This window comes from Gracilinanus agilis, chromosome 1 (genome assembly GCF_016433145.1).
Source record: "Gracilinanus agilis isolate LMUSP501 chromosome 1, AgileGrace, whole genome shotgun sequence".
Classification (NCBI taxonomy): domain Eukaryota; kingdom Metazoa; phylum Chordata; class Mammalia; order Didelphimorphia; family Didelphidae; genus Gracilinanus; species Gracilinanus agilis.
In genome coordinates, this window is record NC_058130.1 from 718,928,920 (window position 1) to 718,949,616 (window position 20,697).

General features: G+C 38.2%; 1 protein-coding gene across 1 annotated transcript in view; it reads left to right on the forward strand.

Moving 5' to 3' along the window:
* The window catches only part of PIP5K1C (phosphatidylinositol-4-phosphate 5-kinase type 1 gamma), a 131,710-nt gene that overhangs the window by 78,970 nt on the left and 32,043 nt on the right, over nt 1-20,697 (forward strand). The window contains exons 4-6 of the mRNA XM_044671311.1: nt 13,687-13,779; nt 15,747-15,877; nt 18,084-18,201. Coding sequence (XP_044527246.1) covers nt 13,687-13,779; nt 15,747-15,877; nt 18,084-18,201 — 342 coding nt within the window. The remainder of the gene's footprint in view (nt 1-13,686; nt 13,780-15,746; nt 15,878-18,083; nt 18,202-20,697) is intronic.

Sequence of the window (20,697 nt, forward strand, 5' to 3'; positions counted from 1 at the left end):
TGTATTCTTTTAGCTGACTACAGTTTCCTTGAAAAAGGTGAACTCTTTGCATATGCTTGGGGATGGAGTACATTCATGAAAGAGAAGTTGCCCATTTGAATCACAAGAGTTTCTTCTGCCACATTTGAGGCAGCTATTTCCAGCTCAAAGGCCAAGGCAAACAAACTGGCTTTTCAGCTACTTGGAATTAGTTTCTACAAAAACATTTTGAGTAAATCAGTGAGAAACCTAATTAAGGTTGAAAAACATGCTGAGGATAAAGTGATATTCATAGCTGACCAATCTTTCACAATCTCCTCCTCCACCCTATCCCACCTTCATTGTGGTCATTTGCTGTATGTGTAGGTCCCTTCTGTTTATTCATGGCTCTCACTCTAGTGCAGGCTCCCTTCACCCCTCCCTTGAACTGTTGCAGTAACTTCCTCATAAGTCTCCCTACTTAAGCTCATTTTTCCATTCCATCCTCCACACATCTGCCAAAATGATATTTCTGAAGCATGATTCCAGCTACATAACTCTCTTACTCAGTAAGTTCCAACAGGCCCCTGTTGCCTGTAGCATCATAGGATCAGAGCTGGAAGGATCATTAAAGGTCACTGAATCCAACTCTTTCATTTTATGGAAGAAGAACCTGAGGCTAAGAGGTTGAGGGACTTGTCCAGAGTCACATAGTTGGTAAGTGTTTAAGGCAGGATCAGCCCCAGATCTTTCTGACTCTCAAGACCAACCATCTATAAACTATACCATGCTATTTACCTAATATTACCTCTCTTGTTTGGCATTTAAAGCCTTTTGTAACCTTCAGTTCATCTTACAAGGCACAATACTTGCCTTCATGTATTCACTCTTCAGTCTAGCCAAAAGGGTTTTCCTGTTCTTTATCCATCACATTCTGTCTCCTACCTCTATGCCTTTGTATTGTCTCTCTCTCTAGTGGAGAATACATTTCCTTTTAAAATCCCTACCTTCCTTTCAAAGCTCATCCTAAGCATGAACTCCTACAAGAGGCCTTTCCTGTTTCATCCCCTTGCCACAATTAATTGCTCCCTCCTTAAAATTACCTTGTATTTATATGATTTTAGATGGTCATAGGTCTAGAGCTGAAAGGGACTACAGAGGCCATCTTACCCAACTCCCATTTTCCAGATGAGGAAACTGAGACCCATGGAGGTATGACTTGCCCAAGTTCACACAAGTCATTAAAGATAAAATGGTATGAAGTCAGGTCCTCTGACTCAGAGCTGACATTCTTTTCATTGTGACATATTGTCATCCCAATAGTAGATACACATCCATAAATAATGTGTGTATATGTATATATACATATGTACATATAAAAAATATTTTTTTAAATTTTCATATGTGTACATGTTGCTTCCCCTAAGGGCAAGGACTCTTTTACATTTAACTTCATATCCCTAGCACCTAGCACATAGTAGGCATTTAATAAATGTTTTTTGATTAATGAATGTCCCTAATATATTGCTTTCTCCACTTTTAGTGAGTATATCTATGTTCCTTTGCCTGTCGTATACCTCCAGAATTCTGGTTCTTTTTGCCCCAAATTGTGTCTCTCCAGCTTAATGAATTAAATCTTCATGTAAGATGACATACTGTGAAGGCACCCAAAATAAATTACCAGTCATCATCATTATCATAGTCACACTTAACATTATCATAATAGCATTATACATTTGTACATTAACATTATATGTAGACTGTTAAAGTTTGGGAAGTTCTTTCAAACATTGCATTATTATTATTCAATGTTATCTCTATCATTTAACATTTTTATTATTTTATGGATCCAGTCATGTGTAGCCATTTCTGGTTGGTTACCAGAAATACAAGATTCCAAGAACGGTTCTAGAGACAGGAGGTTAGATATAAATCAGAAGCATGAGATCTTTCCAAAGGATGGGTCAGATTACAGATGTAGTGTGCTAGAGTACAAATAGTTAGGGACTTGGAATATGAAGACCTAAGTTCATATACCACCTTTTACAGTGCAACCTTTGGTAATTCACTATTGCATAGTTGGACAGAAATTTCAGATAACAGCAAAATAAATAGATCAGAATTTTAAAATGAGTCTGAGAAAATTTGTCATGCTTGCCATCTTAGGGACTCCTGTGTTTTTGTCTTTTTTTTTAAGTTCTTACCTTCTATCTTAGAATCAATACTAAGTATTGGTTCTAAAGCAGGAGAGTGATAAGGGCTAGGCAATAGGAATTAAGTGACTTACCCAGGGTCACACAGCTAGGAAGTGTCTGAAGCCAGATTTGAAGGTCCTCTCATCTCTAGGCCTGGCTCTCAATTCACTGAGCCACCCAACTGACCCTTTCCATGTGTTCTTATGCTTATATTTGCCTTTCCTTCTTGCTTCCTCTGAGTGAACTTTAGCTAGACAATGCTCATCTAACATTACCCTTAGGAGAAGTGGCTAGTTCTGAGCAGCAGGGACAGGAAAAGGTAAGATGAGTGGATAACATTCAGCACTGTCTCAAAAAGAAACTTTCCCTTTCCTGGTTACTTAACCTGGGGAGTGATGATCATCACTAACATCAAGAGTTGCAAATGATATTACCACTTCCTATTTTCTGAATGAGGAATGGCATTTTTTGAGGAAGGTTTATGAGACAAGAGAACCTTGAGCTGTGTATCTCTTTCCTTCTCGTTTCTCACTCTGAAAAGCACCTCTGAAAACCTGAGTAGTGGACCCCATGTCCTTTCTTTTACCACCACAATGGCTGCTCTGATTTGTGGCAGTGACCCAGGACTCTAGATTATAGAAGGAATGAGAAGGCTTTGGTTTTTTTTCCACCTGATACCCTTAGTTGGACATTCAGCCAGTAGCCTTATTTTCCTCCTCCCTCTTTCAAGCAAGAGGAAGGGATCCAGAAAATATTCCTTCCCTCAACTATATCAGGCAAGACCCAGCCTGCAAGACCACTGATATTTTCATTTTCTACCCATGCTATGAGATTATTTTAGGAGCTCTTTAAAATACTTTGCAAATACGTATACTTGTATATTTAGATGAAACTCTAGGGCAGTAATGGTGAATCTATGGCATAGGAGCCAAAGATGGCAGGCAGAGTGCTCTCTATGGACATGTGGCTGACCTCCCAATTTGACTGTACTAGAAATCCAACCATAAATATCCCTCTTCTTGTCTCTCTTGTTGTTTATAACTCCAAAGGGTCATCAAACACAGTTATGTTACAGCTTTCAAGGAATCTTTTATTATTTTGACACAGATTCACCAATTATATAGTTACTTTAAAAAAACAACTCAGGAGGCAAAATTTTGGCCTCTTCTCTAGGTCTCTTCTTCTTTGGGCTTCAGTTTCATCTATAAAATGAGGTTGGACTAGATACTAAGGTGTCATAAGGCTCCAATACTCCATATTCTATGTTTATAGAACCTTTCTTATTCTGACTTAATATGAGTTTATGATGTGCTAGGGAGACACCTTTATTCTTTTGAGAAATATTTTAGAGCAACAATATTAGACACCATGTTAGATGCAAAGATACCAGAGAAGACTGGTCTCTGCTTCCTTTTTTTTTAAACCCATAGCTTCTGTCTTAGAATCAAAGTAATTATCAATTCCAAGGCAGAAGTAAAGGCTAGGGATTTTGGGGTTGTGACTAATCAGGGATCACATAGGTAGGAAGTATCTGAGGCCAGATTTCAACCCACAACCTCCTGTTTCCAGGCTTGACTATCCACTGAGTCACCTAGCTGCCTCTAGTCCTTGCTTTCTAAAATTCACAGATTTATTTGGGAGAAAAACATAATCAGGGTCAGGGGCACTAATTGGGCAGTGAGTGCTAACAGAGAAACAGATCACAGTGGTCTATAATGATCAGGGAAGGCTTCCTAGACAAAATGAGGCTTGAACTAGACTTGGAAAATAGGTTCTTGATAAGCAGTGATGAGAGGAACATTCCAGGTGGTGAGAAGCAAAAATACCAAAACATCCCTAACCCCTTTATGTCCATTTAAAATTTTTTTCATAGAACCAGCTCCTAGTCTCATTTATTAGTTCAGTACTTCTTTTACTTTCAATTTTATTAATTTCTCCTTTGATTTTAGTATTTCCAATTTAGCCTTTAACTGAGGATTTTTAATTTGTTCTTTTTCTAGTTTTTTTTTATTATATGCCCAGTTCATCACTGATCTGCCTTTTCTCTATTTTGTTGATATAAACACTCAGGCATATAAAATTTCCCACGTACTGCTTTGGCTGTATCTCATAAACTTTGCTATGTTGTCTCTTCATGGTTATTCTCATCAATGAAATCAGTGATTGTTTCTATGATTTGTCCTTTGACCTACCAGTTTTGAAGAATTATTTAGTTTGCAATTAACTTTTAATTTGCCTCTCCACAAACCCTTATTGATTATAATTTTCATTGCATTATGATCTAAAAAAGTTTAATTTATAATTTCTGCTTTTCTGCATGTGATGTTTTTATAGTACATGGTCAGTCTTTGTATATGTACTATGTGCTGTAGAAAAGAAGGTATGTTCCTTTTTATCCCTTTTCAGTTTTCTCCAGATATCTGTTAACTCTAACTTTTCTAAAATTTCATTCACTTCTCTTACTTCCTTCTTATTTTTTGTAACCAAAAATTTTATCTAATTCTAATAGGGGAAGTTTGAGGTCCCCCCATTAGTATAGTTTTACTGTTTCCTCCTTAAGTTCCTTTAGTTTCTTCTTTAAAAATCCAAATGCTATACCATTTGGTGCACATATGTTGAGCACTGATATTTCTTCATTGTCTATATTGCCTTTTATCAAGATGTAATTACCTTCCTTATCTCTTTTAACCAAGTCTATTTTTACTTTAGCTTTGTCTGAGGTCATGATTGCTACTCCTACCTTCTTTACCTCAATCGAAGCCCAATAGATTCTGCTTCAGCCTTTTCCTTTTATTCTGTGTGTCTACTTGCTTCAGATGTGTTTCTTATAAACAACATATGGCAAGATTCTGGTTTTTAATCCATTTTGCTCTCTGCTTCTGTCTTATGAGTGAGTTCACCCCATTTACATTGAGGGTTATGATTACCATCTGTGTATTCTCTTCCAGCTTGATTTCCTCTTTTAATCCTGCTCTTTCTCCTATTCTTTCCCTCCCCTCCAGTGTTTTATATTTAAACACTCTCTCTTATTCCCCCTCTCTTATATTACTCCTCTTCCTACCACCTTCCTTCTTATTCCCCTCCTACTTCTCTATAGGGTCTTTTAATCACCCCCCCCCAACTTCTCCCTCCTTTATATTACTACCATGTCCTTTTTTATATCCCTTCTACTTCTCTATAAGGTAAGATAGGATTCTATACCCCAGTGAATCTGACTGTCCTTCCCTCTCTGAGCTAATTCCAATGAAAGTAAGATTTAATTAAGTACTACCCGTCACTCCACCCTCATCCTTGTTATAGTATCACATACCCTACCCCCCCACTTCTTTATGAGATATAATTTGCCCCATTTTATTTCTCTCTTCCCTGGTTTTTTTTTTACATATTGTCTTAAAGAGCTTACTACCACTATATATACTTCTTCTAACTAATATATTAATGATAATTTTTAAGATTTACAGATATCATCTTTCCGTATAGGAATACAAAATATTGAAGCCCTTAAATTTTTTCTCTTTCTTATTTACCTTTTTATGCTCCTCTTTTGAATTTTGTTTTTTGGACATCAAATTTTCTGTTTAAGTCTGGTCTTCAGTAATGCTCAGAAATCTTCTGTTTTATGAAGTGACCATACTTTCCCCTGATTCTATGTCTAGGGATTGAAATCACCTTCTTTCTCTAATTAATCTTCTCCCGTCCTGAAAAATCCCTCACTTGATTCTTCCAGCCTTACTAATCATCCTATATTTCTTTTGTCTTTTATGACTAAATTTTAAAAGGTTGTCTATAATAAATGCTTCTTTCTTCTCTCTTCTCTTAAACCCTTATATTATCTGGCTTCTGATTTTATCTTCCCACCATAATTGCTCTCTTCAGAGTTACCAGTGATCTCTTAGTTGCCAAATTCAGTGACCATTTTTCAGTTCTCATACTCTTTGAACTTTCTGTAGCCTTTGACACTGTTCTTTACTCTCTCCTTCTTGATACTCTTTTCTCCCTAGGTTTTCAGAACACTGTTTTCCTCTAGTTCTTATCCTACCTATTACACTGTTCCTTCTCTGACTCCTTTGCTAGATCCTCACCTGGATCATGCCCTTTAAGAGTAGGTTCTTTCTTGAACCCTCTTTTCTTTTCCCTCTCTACTATATAACTTGGTGATCTCATCAGCTCCAATGGAATTACCATTTTTATGCTGCTAATTCTCAAATCTACCTATCCTGCCTCAAAATTTCTTCAGACCTCTAGTCTCACATCTCCAACTGCCTTTCAGATGTTTCAAACTGGATGTCTAATAGACTTCTTAAAGTTAGTAAGTCCAAAATGGAACTCATCTTTTCCCCTTAATCCCCTACCCCCACCCCTACCTTCCTGTTCCCACAGAGAGCAACACCATCCTCCTAGTCCCTCAGGCTCACAACCTAAGAATCATCCAGGATTCCTCACTATGTCTTAGCCCTATATTCAGTCTTTTGCCAAGACTTGCCATTTTACTTTTGCAACATCTCTAGAGTACTCCTCCCTTCTCTCTCTGACATTGCCACCCATCTAGTACAGGTCCTCACCACCTCTTGTCTGGACTGTGTCTGCCTGCCTTAAATCTCTCCCCACTCTAATCCATCTCCGATTAAACTACTAAAGTCATTTTCCTCAAGCACAGATCCAATCATGTCACTTTCTCTCCAAATGAAAAACTGTAGTAATTCTCTATCACCTTTAAGACCAAATACAAAATATACTATTTGGCATTCCAAGTCCTTCATAACCGCTATAGCTTCATCTTAAATCTTCTTACACTTTATTCCCCATATGCTCTTTAATCCAGTGGCATTAGTTTTCTGGCTGTTCCATAAATAAGATATTCCATTTTTCAGCCCTGGGCATTCTTTCTGGTTATCTTCCATGCCTGAGAACATTCCCTTTTCTGCTCTTACTATTGACCTGCATGGCTTCCTTTAATTGCCTATCAGAATCTTCTATAGAAACCTTACTTAATCCACCTTGACTCTAGTGCCTTCCTTCTGTTAATTAGTTCTCATTTATCCTGTATGTAGCTTGCTTTGTATATATTTGTTTACATGTTGTGTCTTCCATTAAACCTTAAGCTCTTTGAGGACAGAGACTATCTTTTACCTCTTAATGCATTACCATCCCTTAGCACCATGCCTGGCACATAGTAGGCATGTAAAAAATGTTTATCAATTGACTAATTGATAAATAGTCTCTGCTCTCAAGTTTTAGACTAGGAGAGATATACCTGTAATTCAAGGCTCAGGTGATTATTATGCATTATAAATGCATACTATTATATTATATATATATATACATATATATAAATATTATGATGCATTAGTGAGGAAATATGAAATTAACAATATTATACTTGGACCTGAATCACATTAACTCTCTGGGCCTCAGCTTTCTCATTTGTAAATAAGACTGTTAGACAAGATGACCTCAGTGAACATATGAAAGTACTCAGAATGGAGAGATCACTTCTGGCAAGGAACATCAGGGAAGACTCTGTGGAGAAGCTGATCTTTGAGTTGAGCCTTGAAGGGTGGGATAGGTTTTGAACACTGATGAGGGGAGTAGTATTCCAAGTAGAGGATTGAATCAAAAATACAGAAAGAAGAAATTCTAGGCTCCATTTGAGGACTAGTGAGCAGATCATTTTGATTGGGGTGTTTGAAATTGATACTGTAGGAAGCCATGAGCCATTAAAGGCTATTCAAGTGGAAGAGTGATGTGAACCATAGATATGTTTTCAGAATTTAAATGTGATAACTGGATTAAAGGAGAGATTAACTAGAAGAAGCTTTCATTCTAGTCTCTTAATCTTTATATGTTATTTTAACATCCTAGGGCCTCATCCTCCTTCCTCACTACCACAGTGTAATTTCTAAATTCTAATTAAGTTCACCTCATCCCTGAAGTGCTCCCAAAATGTTATCACTGCTGGTGGTACAATAGATAGACCACTGGGCTAGGAGTCAGGAAGACCTAAATTTAAATCTGGCCATATAAATTTACTAGGTTGTAACTCTGGGCAAGTCACTTAATCACTGTCTGCCTCAATTTCCTCAACTATAATGAGAATAATAATACCACCTACCTCCCAGGACTGTTGTGAGAATCAAATGAGATAATATTTCTAATTTCTACTATTCTAATATTTCTAAGCACTCACTACACACTGCGTGGCACATAATAGACATTCAGAAAATCTGTCCTTCCTACCTCCCTCCCTAACTCTTTTCTTCCCTCTCATTTTATCATCATTCTGATTTATAACATAATAAATTACTAGCAGTGGAAATGAAGCTCTGGTATTGATGAGTATTGGGTTTGAGGTCAAAAGGCCTGAGTTTTAATCATGGCTCCAACATTGCCTGACAGAATCTCAGAATTAGAAAGGAATTTCAGAGGCGATCTAGTCCAATCTGTACCTGAACAAAAATTTCCTGTACAATAAATCTAACATATGGACTTCTCAGGGAGGGAACTGCCACCTCTTTAGGATGGTGCCAATTTTTTTTTAAGTGTCCCCTGGAATCCTATAGGGTCAGGCAAAACAAGTTTAATCCCTCTTCCTTTCAGATACTTGAGGACAGTTGTTTTTTCCCTCTGAGTCTTCTCTTCTCCAGGCAAGATAGCCCCTCTTCCTTCAGACAGTTTTTCTTATGACAAGATCTTGAGGCCTTTTATCATCCAATTATTTCTCCTCTGGGTACATGTCAGCTTATCAGCATCTTTCCTAAATGTGGTACCTAGAACATAACAATACTACACGTGGTCTAACCAGAGCAGAGAATATAGTGGAACCTTTACATCTATAATCATGAAAACTACACTTCACTTAATGGAGCCCATGGGTTTTCTTTGGCTACAGTGTCACAGTACTATGTCAATATTGATCTACTAAACTTACAGTCCACTAAAACCCCCAAATTTTTTCGGAAGAGCTACTATCTAGCCAAGCTGACTTTTTTTTGGAACTTGATAAGATCTCTTCCAACTCTGACATCCTGACTTCTATACTTTAAAGTTCTCTTTCCTAAATTTCATATTAATGGCTTTGTTCAGCCCACAATTTTAGCCTGTTGAGTTCTTTTTTGGGATCCTGACTATGTCATCTAACATGTTAACTATCCCTGCTAGCTTATGTGTAAATTTGATGAGACACCTATAACCAAATAATTGACCAAATTTTAAAGAGCACATTCTCAAGCACAGATTTCTAGACCCATTCCACTAGAAAACATCTTCCAGATTGGCATGAAATCATTAATGATGTCTCTTTGAGCCTAGTTCTTCAACCAGTTCCTCTATAGGATTTCTGGGTAATTATTACATACTCCATTCTTTTGACCAGGACTAGAAACTGATCAAGATAATATGGGGGGGGGGGGCAGCTGGGTAGCTCAGTGGATTGAGAGCCAGACCTAGAGATGGGAGGTCCTAGGTTCAAATCTGATCTCAGACACTTCCCAGCTATGTGACCCTGGGCAAGTCATTTGACCCCCATTGCCTACCCTTACCATTCTTCTGCCTTGGAGCCAATATACAGTATTGTATATAATAATATACAAGGCTCCTTACAGAAGGTAAGGGTTTAAAAAAAAAAAGATAATATAGGAGGTAGAGAGGTAGTTGTGGCATATTGGAAAGAATGTTGGTCTTAAAATCAAAAGACATGGATTTGAGTCCAGGCTTCAGTACTATGTGACTAAGAAAATGAGCCTTAGGAAATTATAATAATTGTTGCATATAGATTTGTGGATCCCTTAAAGTAACCACATGGCCCCCAGATTAAGAACCATGGGATAATTATACAGATCAAATAAGATGAAATTTAGTAGAGGTAAATGTGAACTCCTACACCTTTGATTTTTTTAAAAATCAACTGTACAAGTACAGAATATAGGAGGTATAATTAAACATCAGTTCATGTGGAAGAGACCTGAGAATTTTCATGGAAACTAAGTAGCTCAGTGGATAGAGCATTGGACCTAGAGTCAGGAAAATCCAAGTTCAAATCCAATCTCAGACATTTACAAGCTGTGTTACTCTTGGCAAATCATTTAAATTAAATTAAATTAAATCCTCTGTTTGCTTTAATTTCCTCATCTATAAAACAGGGACAGTAAACTTCCCAACGTTTTATATGAACAAATAAGACAATATTTTCAAAGTGCTTAGTTTGGTGGTTGGTATCATAGTAGGCTTCAGATGATATTATTATTTGGCTTTAAGCTTGATATGAATCAACATTGTAACCTGGCTGTCAAAAAATTCATGAAGAGAAATAAGAATATCTAGTGTAAAAGAAGAACTAGTTCCACTGTGCTCTGCCTTAAATAATGCTTTAGTAAACTTGATAACATCATATGAAAGGCCACCATGATTGTGGTGACTCGTACTGCAATCAGGACATAATAGCATAAGTTGGAGGGACTATAAATATTTTTCATCTTGGAAGGAGAAAGCAGCTATCTTCAAATACTTGAAGGGATGCCATTTAGAAAAGGGATTGGGCCTTGTTTTGTTAGACCTTAAAAGGCAGAAGTAGAAGAAATGGCAGGAATTTGTGAAGATACAGATATTATCTTGATATAAAAAAGACCTTGCCCACAGTTAGAGTTATCTGGAATGAGCCTCATTCAAGAAAGAAAGATTCCCATCATTGGAGTGTTTTAAGCAGAGGCTGGCTAATTGCTCATTAGCAGTGTTCTAAAGAGGGATTTATCATTTCAGAATAGAAGTGAGCTCAATGACTTTTCAAGTCCCTTCCAAATGCTAAGATTCCGTGATTGATTCTAGTGATATAGAATGATACTTAAGGGCATAAGAGAATTATAAGTTGTGATTTGTTTTTTAACCCTTGTCTTCTGTCTTAGAACTGGTTCTAAGACAGAAGAGTGGCAAGGGCTAAGCAACATTCTTTCCTTATGCTGAACTTGAACTGCCCTAGGGAGAATTACCCAGCCTAGATCATTATCAATTAGATCTTTTTTTATTTTTTAACCCTCACCTTCTGCCTTAGAGTTAATACTAAATCATGGTTACAAGACAGAAGAGTGCTAGACAGTTGGGGTTAAGTGACTTGCCAGGGTCACATAGCTTGGAAATATCTGAGACCAGTTTTAGATGCAGGAACTCTCAACTCCAGATCTGGCTCTCTTTCCACTGTGCTGCCTAGCTGCCCCACCCCCACCTCTGGGCCCTTCCCATAAGTTGTTTTGACCTCCCTGGCAGAGTAGGTGCAGAGATGGCCTCAGAACCAGGAAAATCATGGTTCAAGCCCTGCCTTCACCTGATAGGTCTCTAGGCCTGTGATGCTGGCAAGCCACCAAAATTTTCAGTGCTCCGAGCAAGGTTCTAAGATTGAAAGTTGCCCAGGTGCCTACCTGCCTTGTGAGAAAGCATTCTCTATGCCCATGCTTTAGGTCTATCCCCTGGCTTTTATTGGCCGTGCACCATACACAAGTTACTTAACTTTTCAGAGACTCAAACCACTCTCAAAGACTTTTAGTTAAACAATAAAGTTGGCAGTGCACTGTGGTAGAAAAAAAATTTCCTCACCTAGAGTTCCTTGGGCCAAAAAAAAAAGGAGAGGGGGAAGGTGGGCTAAGAGTAGTCACATGGTAGACAGGGTATCAGACTCAAAAATCAGAAAAGACCTAAGTTCAAGTCTTGCATCTGACATCTACTGTGTGTCCATGAGCAATGGCCCCAGAACCCCAGGCAGCTCTACAAGGAGTTTTTCCACATGTTGTAAGTAAATATAAGGTAGAGCATATAGATAAGATAGATATGAATTAAAATCAAAGATCAGAAGCCCTGTATGTGTCTAGGAATGTACTGCAAAATAATACTGATCATAGATTACATTCATACTTTATGGAAACCAGATTTTAAGAAGTCAGGCAAGAAGGATAGCCTCCTTTGGGAAAAATATGATAAATGTTGGCTTACTATGATTCTCAGAAAGTATCACTGTACTGGCAGATAAATCAATGAGATTTAGCTGGGATTTGAGAGTCCCAGCAACTTATTTACATTGTTTCTCTTTGGCCAGAGGCTACCAAGAAATATTTAGGGCACCTTAATTGAGCAAACTCTTCTCCTCCCACCCCCAGTTCTTTGAAGGTTTTTCTGACAAGTGGATCAAATACTTCTCTAACATATATGTTCTATGTGACAGAAGTTTCCTCCAGTTTTCACCTCCAAACTTTCCTATTTCTGAATGCTCCACCATTCTTCCAATTCTTTAAGTTCATAACCTCCACTCCTCAATCTTCCTTATCCAGATAGCCAGTTAGTCACCAAATCTTGCTGGTTTTGCCTCTGTCTGCTACCAAAGTAATATTCCTGGCTGTGTCATCCTTCTACTCAACAAACTATATTGGTTCCATATTCCCCCAGGATCAAAAATCTCTTCTGTCAAGTATGTCTAAGACCTTTACAACCTGGCCCTAAACTATCTTTCCAGGTGCCTTGTACCTATCCACACCTGCTTCCTTATAAGACAAATTTATTACTCATATATTATACTCAACCCTCTCCCCATCATACCTTTGCATTCACCTCACCCCATACTCAGAATACCCTCTTCTTCTGATCTGCCAGTGCCTTTCCTCCTAAACTCCCCAGAGTTTAATGGCTTAGTATGTATTTGTATTTGTTCTCATTCATATTCATGAATGCCCATCATCTCCTTGGTAGAATGCCAGACCCTTTAGAAGAGGGATTGGATAATTCTTTGAAATTGTATATACTGCCTCAGCACAGTGTCTGACATGATATGAGCTTAATAAATGATCATTAATTGACTGATGGATGTGTGTTAGGGTTTTTCATATGTGTGTGTGTGTATAATGTGATATAGTCCCTTACTAGACTAGATGTTCCATTCTTATCTAAACTGTTTTCTAGAACTTATCTCATTGCTTGACACACAGAAGGCATTTGATAAATGTTTCAGTTCAATTCTAGGAAATTTCCAGTCTACAATCTACTCCAGAGGAGTTGGCAACCTGTTATGCTAAAGATGTTATATAGATGTCCTATTTTCAGGGGCAAGGAGGCTGGACATCCATCACCATACCATCTCTGTGCTGCTTTTGAGTGTCTACCTACCATGATCTCCCAAATTTAAACAGAGCACCACTTTACTCCTACCCACCCCCTACCAAAGAGAGTCAGTGGTTCCTTCTGAGAGTTAGCATATAGCCCTGCTTTTCCTACTAATGAGAGTTGATATTTTCTCACCCTCTTGAATTAATACTCCCTCATTAACACTTTACCCTCCAGCATATCCCAAGAACAGAGGTAAGCACCTGAGTATGTTCCTTGTGAAAGGTGAATGACCATTGATCTAGGAGATGGGATAAACAAACAAATGTTTCCCACCAGGATTTCTAGAGTGCTTTTTTTTTTTTTTAGCACTTCCAGAACCCTTCTGGCACCCTGGTCACGGCCTTGCATCAAGATGACTTTTAACACATCCTCCTTCTTTCTCCTCCTTTTCCAGCCCCCAATCCCGACTTTAACAGCTACCACTGGACATGCGAAGAAGCTAGGCCACCGGGGAGTTGATGCTTCTGGAGAAACCACCTACAAAAAGGTTCTACAGCTGATTTCTATTCATCGACTTGGTGGGGATAGGGTATGAAATTTGTCCAGATGAGAAATCGAAAAAGATGAGTGATAAAGAGCCAGAGAAATCTGATGACCAAAAAGGAGAAGGTGATCATTCCTGTCCTCTTCTATGATCAGATGCCTTCTGGAGTATCGAGTTCAGTTGTAGGCAGCATGTTTTAGAAAGGATTATACAATCTGAATCAGGATCAGAGGAAAGGAGTCTGAATGGTGAGAGGATTGGACACTGGGCAAGGTAAAAATCTGATTCAGGAACTATGATGATTAACTTGAGAAAAGAACATTTCAGAAGATACATCACTGAATTCGTTTATTTAGAAGAGAGATTAGACGGCACTGGGGCAAAGTTACAGAGAGTCAGGCTTTGGCTCAATATGAGGAAAAACTCCTCAATAATTACAACTTTCCAAAAGTGGAATGGACTGCCTCATGAGTGAATATTTTCCATTTTGGGAGATCCCTAAGCAGAGGTAAATGACTACCTGTTGGAAATGCTTTATAAGGGATTCTTGCTTGCTCAGAGATAAAGATTGGACCAAAAAGCTTCTGAAGTACCTTCCAATTTTAAGATGTTATAATTTTATGAAAAGAATATGCTGGAGGTTGACAGAGTTGACTCTTCCTCCAGAGATGCTGCAGAGACTGGGTTCCCCTGCTCATAGTAATCAATCTTGTCTCTGGTAATAAACTTTCTCAGCTCTATCAAAGAGAGAGACCCTAGATAGAACAAAGATCATGGGTAGTTCTTGTAATCCAGAAATGGATCTCTGAAGGGCAGAGTGACATAATAGAAGAACTTGGAGTCAGAAGACCCAGTTTCAAAGCCACTTCACTATTAACCACTCCATGTTCCTAAGACCTTTTCCCTATGAGAACCTTAATTTCCATCTTTTGTGAAATAGAGATAGTATTTACATTATCTTACCTTCTGAGGTGGTTGTGAGAAAACTTTTTTAATAAACTACAGAAGATTACGGAAATAGGAATTGAGGGAATTCCCTTGTACAGAAACAAATCATTAAGAGAGTTCTTTTTAATTCAGAACCCTTAAATGGAAGGGATTACTGATATAGACTAGTCAGGAATTCAGGATTTTCTCTGAAAAGCTTCAGTCTTTGAATTCAAATAGAACAGATTTCAGATTTCCAAGTATTTTCCAAACACATCTTTGAGTTTCATCATATGAGACCTATTATTGATTACTGTGTTGAAGCTGATCTACCTTCTGTTAGAAAAAAGGTAAAAAACCCCTACTATTATAAGTCTTATCTACTATTAGCTTTTAGCAGCACTGGTTGTAAAATCTTTACCATCATATAATACTGATTGAGGATTTAATGATCTAGTTAAAAGTAGTCCCAGTGGTTTGCAAGTTTATTGTTTAACTGCTGGACAGTTAAGAGAAGAACCCAGGTATATAATGCTATCATGTTAGGAGAAAGAGCCCTGGCCTGGAAATCAGGTGACTTGGGGCTCTCTGACTATGCATTAATTTACTTGGGCAACTCAGTTTTTCTCATGATTTTTAAGGCTTTCCCTTCTGTAACTGTCTCATAAGATATTAAGAATAAATTAAAAAGTGTTTGAAGTGCAAGTTAGGAGGAGTATTAAAATTAAGATTAAAAAGCTACCAATTAATAACTTTTATTACATAAAATTTATGTATTCTATAAATTATATTTAAAATGCCTCCTCATATAGATATAAATTAATATATGACTATGGAAACCAAAGTAATTGAGGTATTCATATAAATTGATATTTCCTCCAAACCAGCACCAAAACTGAACTCATGCTAATTTTTAATTGGCATAGTTGAGTCCCTTATATCCCTGTCATCATCCTATGAAGCTGAGCGTTAGGACTGACCACTCAGGATTTTGAGATTGTAAGAAATAAAAGGGGTAGTGACTTTGTTGTGCTTTCCCACAGACCACCTCCTCTACCCTTCGGGGGGCCATCCAGTTAGGAATTGGCTACACTGTAGGCAACCTGAGCTCCAAACCAGAGAGAGATGTCCTCATGCAGGATTTTTATGTGGTGGAGAGCATCTTTTTCCCCAGGTATAGCTCTGGAAATGTATGTATGGTGGGCCAAAAGGGGGGAGGAACGTTAGGAATCCCTGGGATCTACTCCTTAGTGGGTAGAAACAAGGGTTTAAAACGTGAAAGACAAGACATTTACCCCCTGGTGCACCCCTAATTAGCCTCTCAAATCATACATCCAAGGATCATGCTTTCATGGGGTGCTAGGGATGGTTTGCAGTATTATCCCTAGCAGTAGTCTTAAAGGAAGGACAGCTTTAAAATGTCTTCATAGCTGTTTCAGACTGGGCCTTTGAGACCTTTTTTAGCCTTGAGGCCTTGGAGGCTCTTGGCTACTTAGCTCAAGCAGCATTGTATGCACCATCCCCCTGATACCTTCTCTAGGATTATTCCATGGCCTGTTTCTTTGTCACCTTAGGGTACTAGGGACAAGCTTAGACCAGGCCTAATAACTGAAGAACATATGTGCATGGATACTTTGCTAAGCATCAAGAAGTAAATCAAGAAGCTACCTATCCTAGCCCTAATTGGTTCATTCCTACTTCAAAGACCTAGAATAACAGCATTCTCTGAATTTTCAGTGACTTCCTATTACATTTAATATACCATAATAAATCCTCATACTGATGTTTACAACCCTGCACATTCTAGTTCCCATTTTCCTTCTCTGACTTTTTTTTTAAATATTTTCTCCTTTTCCTTGAGAGATGGTAGTGGATAGAGAACTGAGCTCAAAGCCAATGAGACCTAAGTTCAAGTCCCACTTCTGAAATCTATCTGCTGTGTGACCCCGAACAAGTCATTGTCTCTAAGCTGCAGAGAAAGTGCATTAACATATATTGACAGAGGCTATTTTCTCACCCAGGAGTTGCCTATAACAATGAAGTCACAGGTCCAGTCACTCTATCTCCCATCACATTCTCCATTCTAAGTAAACTTGCATGAGAACTGTTCCTTGGACATTACATTCCACCTGTCACCTCTATAAGCCTTTGCATGAGTAGTCCCTAGTTTCTGGAAGGCACTCCCTTTTCTCTGTACCTTTTAAGAGTCCTTGTGAGCTCCAGAGTATATCTTCAGTGCTACCTACTACATCATTCCTTTCTTTGTCTTTGTCCTCTGCCCCTCCCCAACCCTATCCCCAGTCTCAGTTCCTACCCTCTTAGAATTATTCTGACTTACTGTTTACTCTTCTTATGTATAATACTGTGTCAGAGAACTAGATTAAGACCCTAACTTTACCATTTATTACTTCTGTGACCATTGGTCAGTCATTTCACTTCTCACTTTTCTCTTCTAAAATGAGGGAGTGGTACTAGATGATTTCTGGGGTACATTCTAGCTCTTAAATCTATTACTTCTCAGGAGAATAAAATCTTTGAGAGCAGGAACTATTTGGTTTTTGTCTTCCATGCCTTGCATAAATCAAGCAGTTAATAAATACTTGTTGGTTGCCAAGCCCGGAGTCAGGAGATCCTGGGTTCAGATTTTGCCGTAGGCACTTCCTAGCTATATGACCTGGGCAAGTCACTTAACCCCAGTTGCCTAGCCCTTACCGCTTTTCTACCTTGGAACCAATACTTAGTATCAGTTCTAAGACACAGAAGGTAAGAAGTTTAAAAATAAATGGCTATTGGACTGTATTAGAAGGCCTAGAATATCTTCACATCAAATTGAGACCATTCTGATTTTAGAATGAGATCTCTTCCCTACTTCTTTCACAAAGTGGCAGACCTTAAAAACAACATTAATACTTTTTTTCCTGGCTTCATTCATCTCTATAGCTTTTAGCATAGTCCTTCAGCCTAGTAGTAATGTTCTCATATTAACTCTGGGATGTTAGTCAAGTTATTTCCCCTCTTTGGACCTCAGTTTCCCCATTTGTAAAACAGGAAAGTTGGACATGATCCAAAGTCCATGTGAGCCATAAACATTTAAGTGTCCTTTGGCTTCCTTTCACTTTTGAAATTTTTCTTCTGAGAAACCTTCTAGGTATAAAGTTCTATAATATAAGACCCTTCCCAGTTCACATAGTCTAGGATATGGTTCCCATTTTTTTAATGATTGTGTGATTTTGTTAAGTTATTAAAAATACCTTGAGTAGTGGCTCTCTCCTTAAAGCTGGGAGAAAGCAGTATCAGAATTTGAATGAGAGTGAAATAAATTTGTAGATAACACTAATGCTGTTTTACACACATTTCTGCTTTGTATCCTCTCCACACAGCGAAGGAAGTAACCTTACTCCAGCTCATCACTATGCTGACTTCAGATTCAAAACCTATGCACCAGTGGCTTTTCGATATTTCCGGGAGCTCTTTGGTATTCGTCCAGACGATTATTTGGTAGGTAATGCATGTTTGGAATTTTTCTTTTGTTTTTACATGGCATTGATGTGTTTGAATTCATCTTGGTCATTTCTAAGCTGAGTTGGCCAATGTTTTCCCCAGATGGTTAATTATTCTAAGTAATTGAAGGAAATGCTAAATTTCACTTAGAGGTTAATGAAAATGAAGATACAATTTTTTTCCCAACCAAATTCATAAATTCCCAGAATTCTCTCCATAGACCTCAGGTTAAGAACCCCTGATCTAGATTATTTTTATGGACCTTTTCAGCTTTCACATTTTATGTTCTGGGGTTTTCTTCAAATGTGACATCTGAGATGCTTATCCCTTCTTCCCTTTCCTATTAGTTCCCTTTTTCATTCTTTCTAGTGCTTCCTTCTCAATTATCTGTTCCCCCCATCTCTAACAAAAATACTAGTTGATAAGAACTTAACAAGGATCATTTCTCAGGTATATCTGCATTTGGTCTGCCCATGCTAGGATGAAATAATAAAATGATTAACACTTGCCATATCCCTTTGAAAAGATTAGCAATTCCTGCCTGCTTATGTCTCCATATCCTTCATTCTTTCTTTTCCCTTGAATATTGTTAGCCAATAAAATATGAAGGATGGGATAGGCGGTAGCAGTAACCATAGTAAAGAAAAAAAAAGACTATCTGGGGAGCAGCTGAGTAGCTCAATGGTTTGAGAGCCAGGCCTAGAGATGGGAGGTCCTAGGTTCAAATCTGGCCTCAGACACTTCCCAGCTGTGTGACCCTGTGTGACCACTTGACCCCCATTGCCTAGCCCTTACCACTCTTCTGCCTTGGAGTCAATATTGACTCCAAGACAGAAGGTAAGGGTTTAAAAAAAAAAAAAAAGGCTATCTGGCAGGTGTGTGTGTGTGTGTGTGTGTGTGTGTGTGTGTGTGTGTGTGTGTGTATATATATATATATATATAATATATATATATATATATATAATTTTTTTTTTACACACACACACTGTTTTAGGTGGAGAGTAAGATGTCTGGATGGGAGGGAGGTGGGGGAAAGCAGCCTTCCCACTAAGTGTCCTAATGAGTTGTTTTCAGATTACCTGATAGTTGCCATTTACAGAGGTTGGGGATGTTATCAAACAGTTATTATTTCAGGGTTTTTTGCTTAACTTTTCTTTGTTACAAGGGAGGTTTCAAATAGATGAGAGAAATAGGGGAAAGAATAACTAGAGATTATTGAGATATAAAAAGAACATATATCATGAAATTTTTTTGAGTGCACTAATAGTATATTACAAATTGGGAAGTGTTTCAGTCAATAATGAAAGATGGCAGTGCAATAACAGCTGAATGGAAGATAGATTCACCAGATGAGGGGCACAAATCACTCCTCTAATGCTGGTAAGGAAGAAAGAAGAACTGCATCATAACCCTTCAGATGGAAAGACTACTTTAGCCAGGAAATCAGAGTCATCAGTGCTAAGCAGAAGAATACTGTTTCAACTGAAGACTTCAGTTTGCAGTAAGACCCTATCAGATATCACTGGACAAGTTCTGGAGCCTTCTGCCCCATTCAACCAATGGTTTGGAAAGAACCCTTCCCTGGCTCAGAGAAAGGCTCTTGGGCAAGAAGGGAAAATGGAGGAGAAGTTTGATGCATAGAGAGCCAGACCTAGAAAGAGATAGGAAATCCTAGGTTCACATCTGGCCTCAGATTCATCCTAGCTGTGTGACCCTGGGCAAGTCACTTAACCCCAATTCTCTAACCTTACTTACCATTCTTCTGCCTTGGAACTGATACTTAGTATCGAAGGGCTTTTTGTTTTGTTTTGTTTTAAAGGAGGGAAAGATAGAGCTGCTCATCCTTACCCTAATAGAAGGGAAAAACCCCCAAACTTGTCACTACGAAAATGTTCCTTTTAAAAGAGGTGGGCGTGCATAAAAATCAGACTTGATCAGGACTAAGATGCTAAAGAACAAAGCTATGTCTCAGATAATAGCTCAGTTAGAGGAAAAGAGAGTATGTGTCCCATCTGTGTAGTATGAAAGGCTACTTGCCATTTTGATGAGAGTGGTTACAAATTTGGGGAGAAGGCACACGCCTTCCTGCCTCAGAAAGGTCACCATTCTGATTTGCAGCTCTTCTCTTGTCAGCTCCTGCCCGCCCTACCAGTACATCTCTTTAATGATGCATGAGATAATTAAGTAGATAAAATCCTAGCTTGTTAATCCATGTAGTGCTGAGTGCTATGTTCGGTACAAACTAAGGAGTATTTAATGAATTGCATGGATTGAAGCCTTGGCATTTATTCTTTTCCTTCCCCTTAAGCAGTCCACCAAATCCAGTTTCTAGTCCTCTGGCCATCCTGGTCTATTGTCAGTTTGGTTAACATGTAGCTGGGTTGTTTGTTCCTAATAATTTCTTCTCCCCACATTCTTCCTTTACAGTTATACTTAGAGCTAAGAAAGTTTGCTGTGTATGTACGTCTTCCAATTAGGAAATCTAGGAAATTT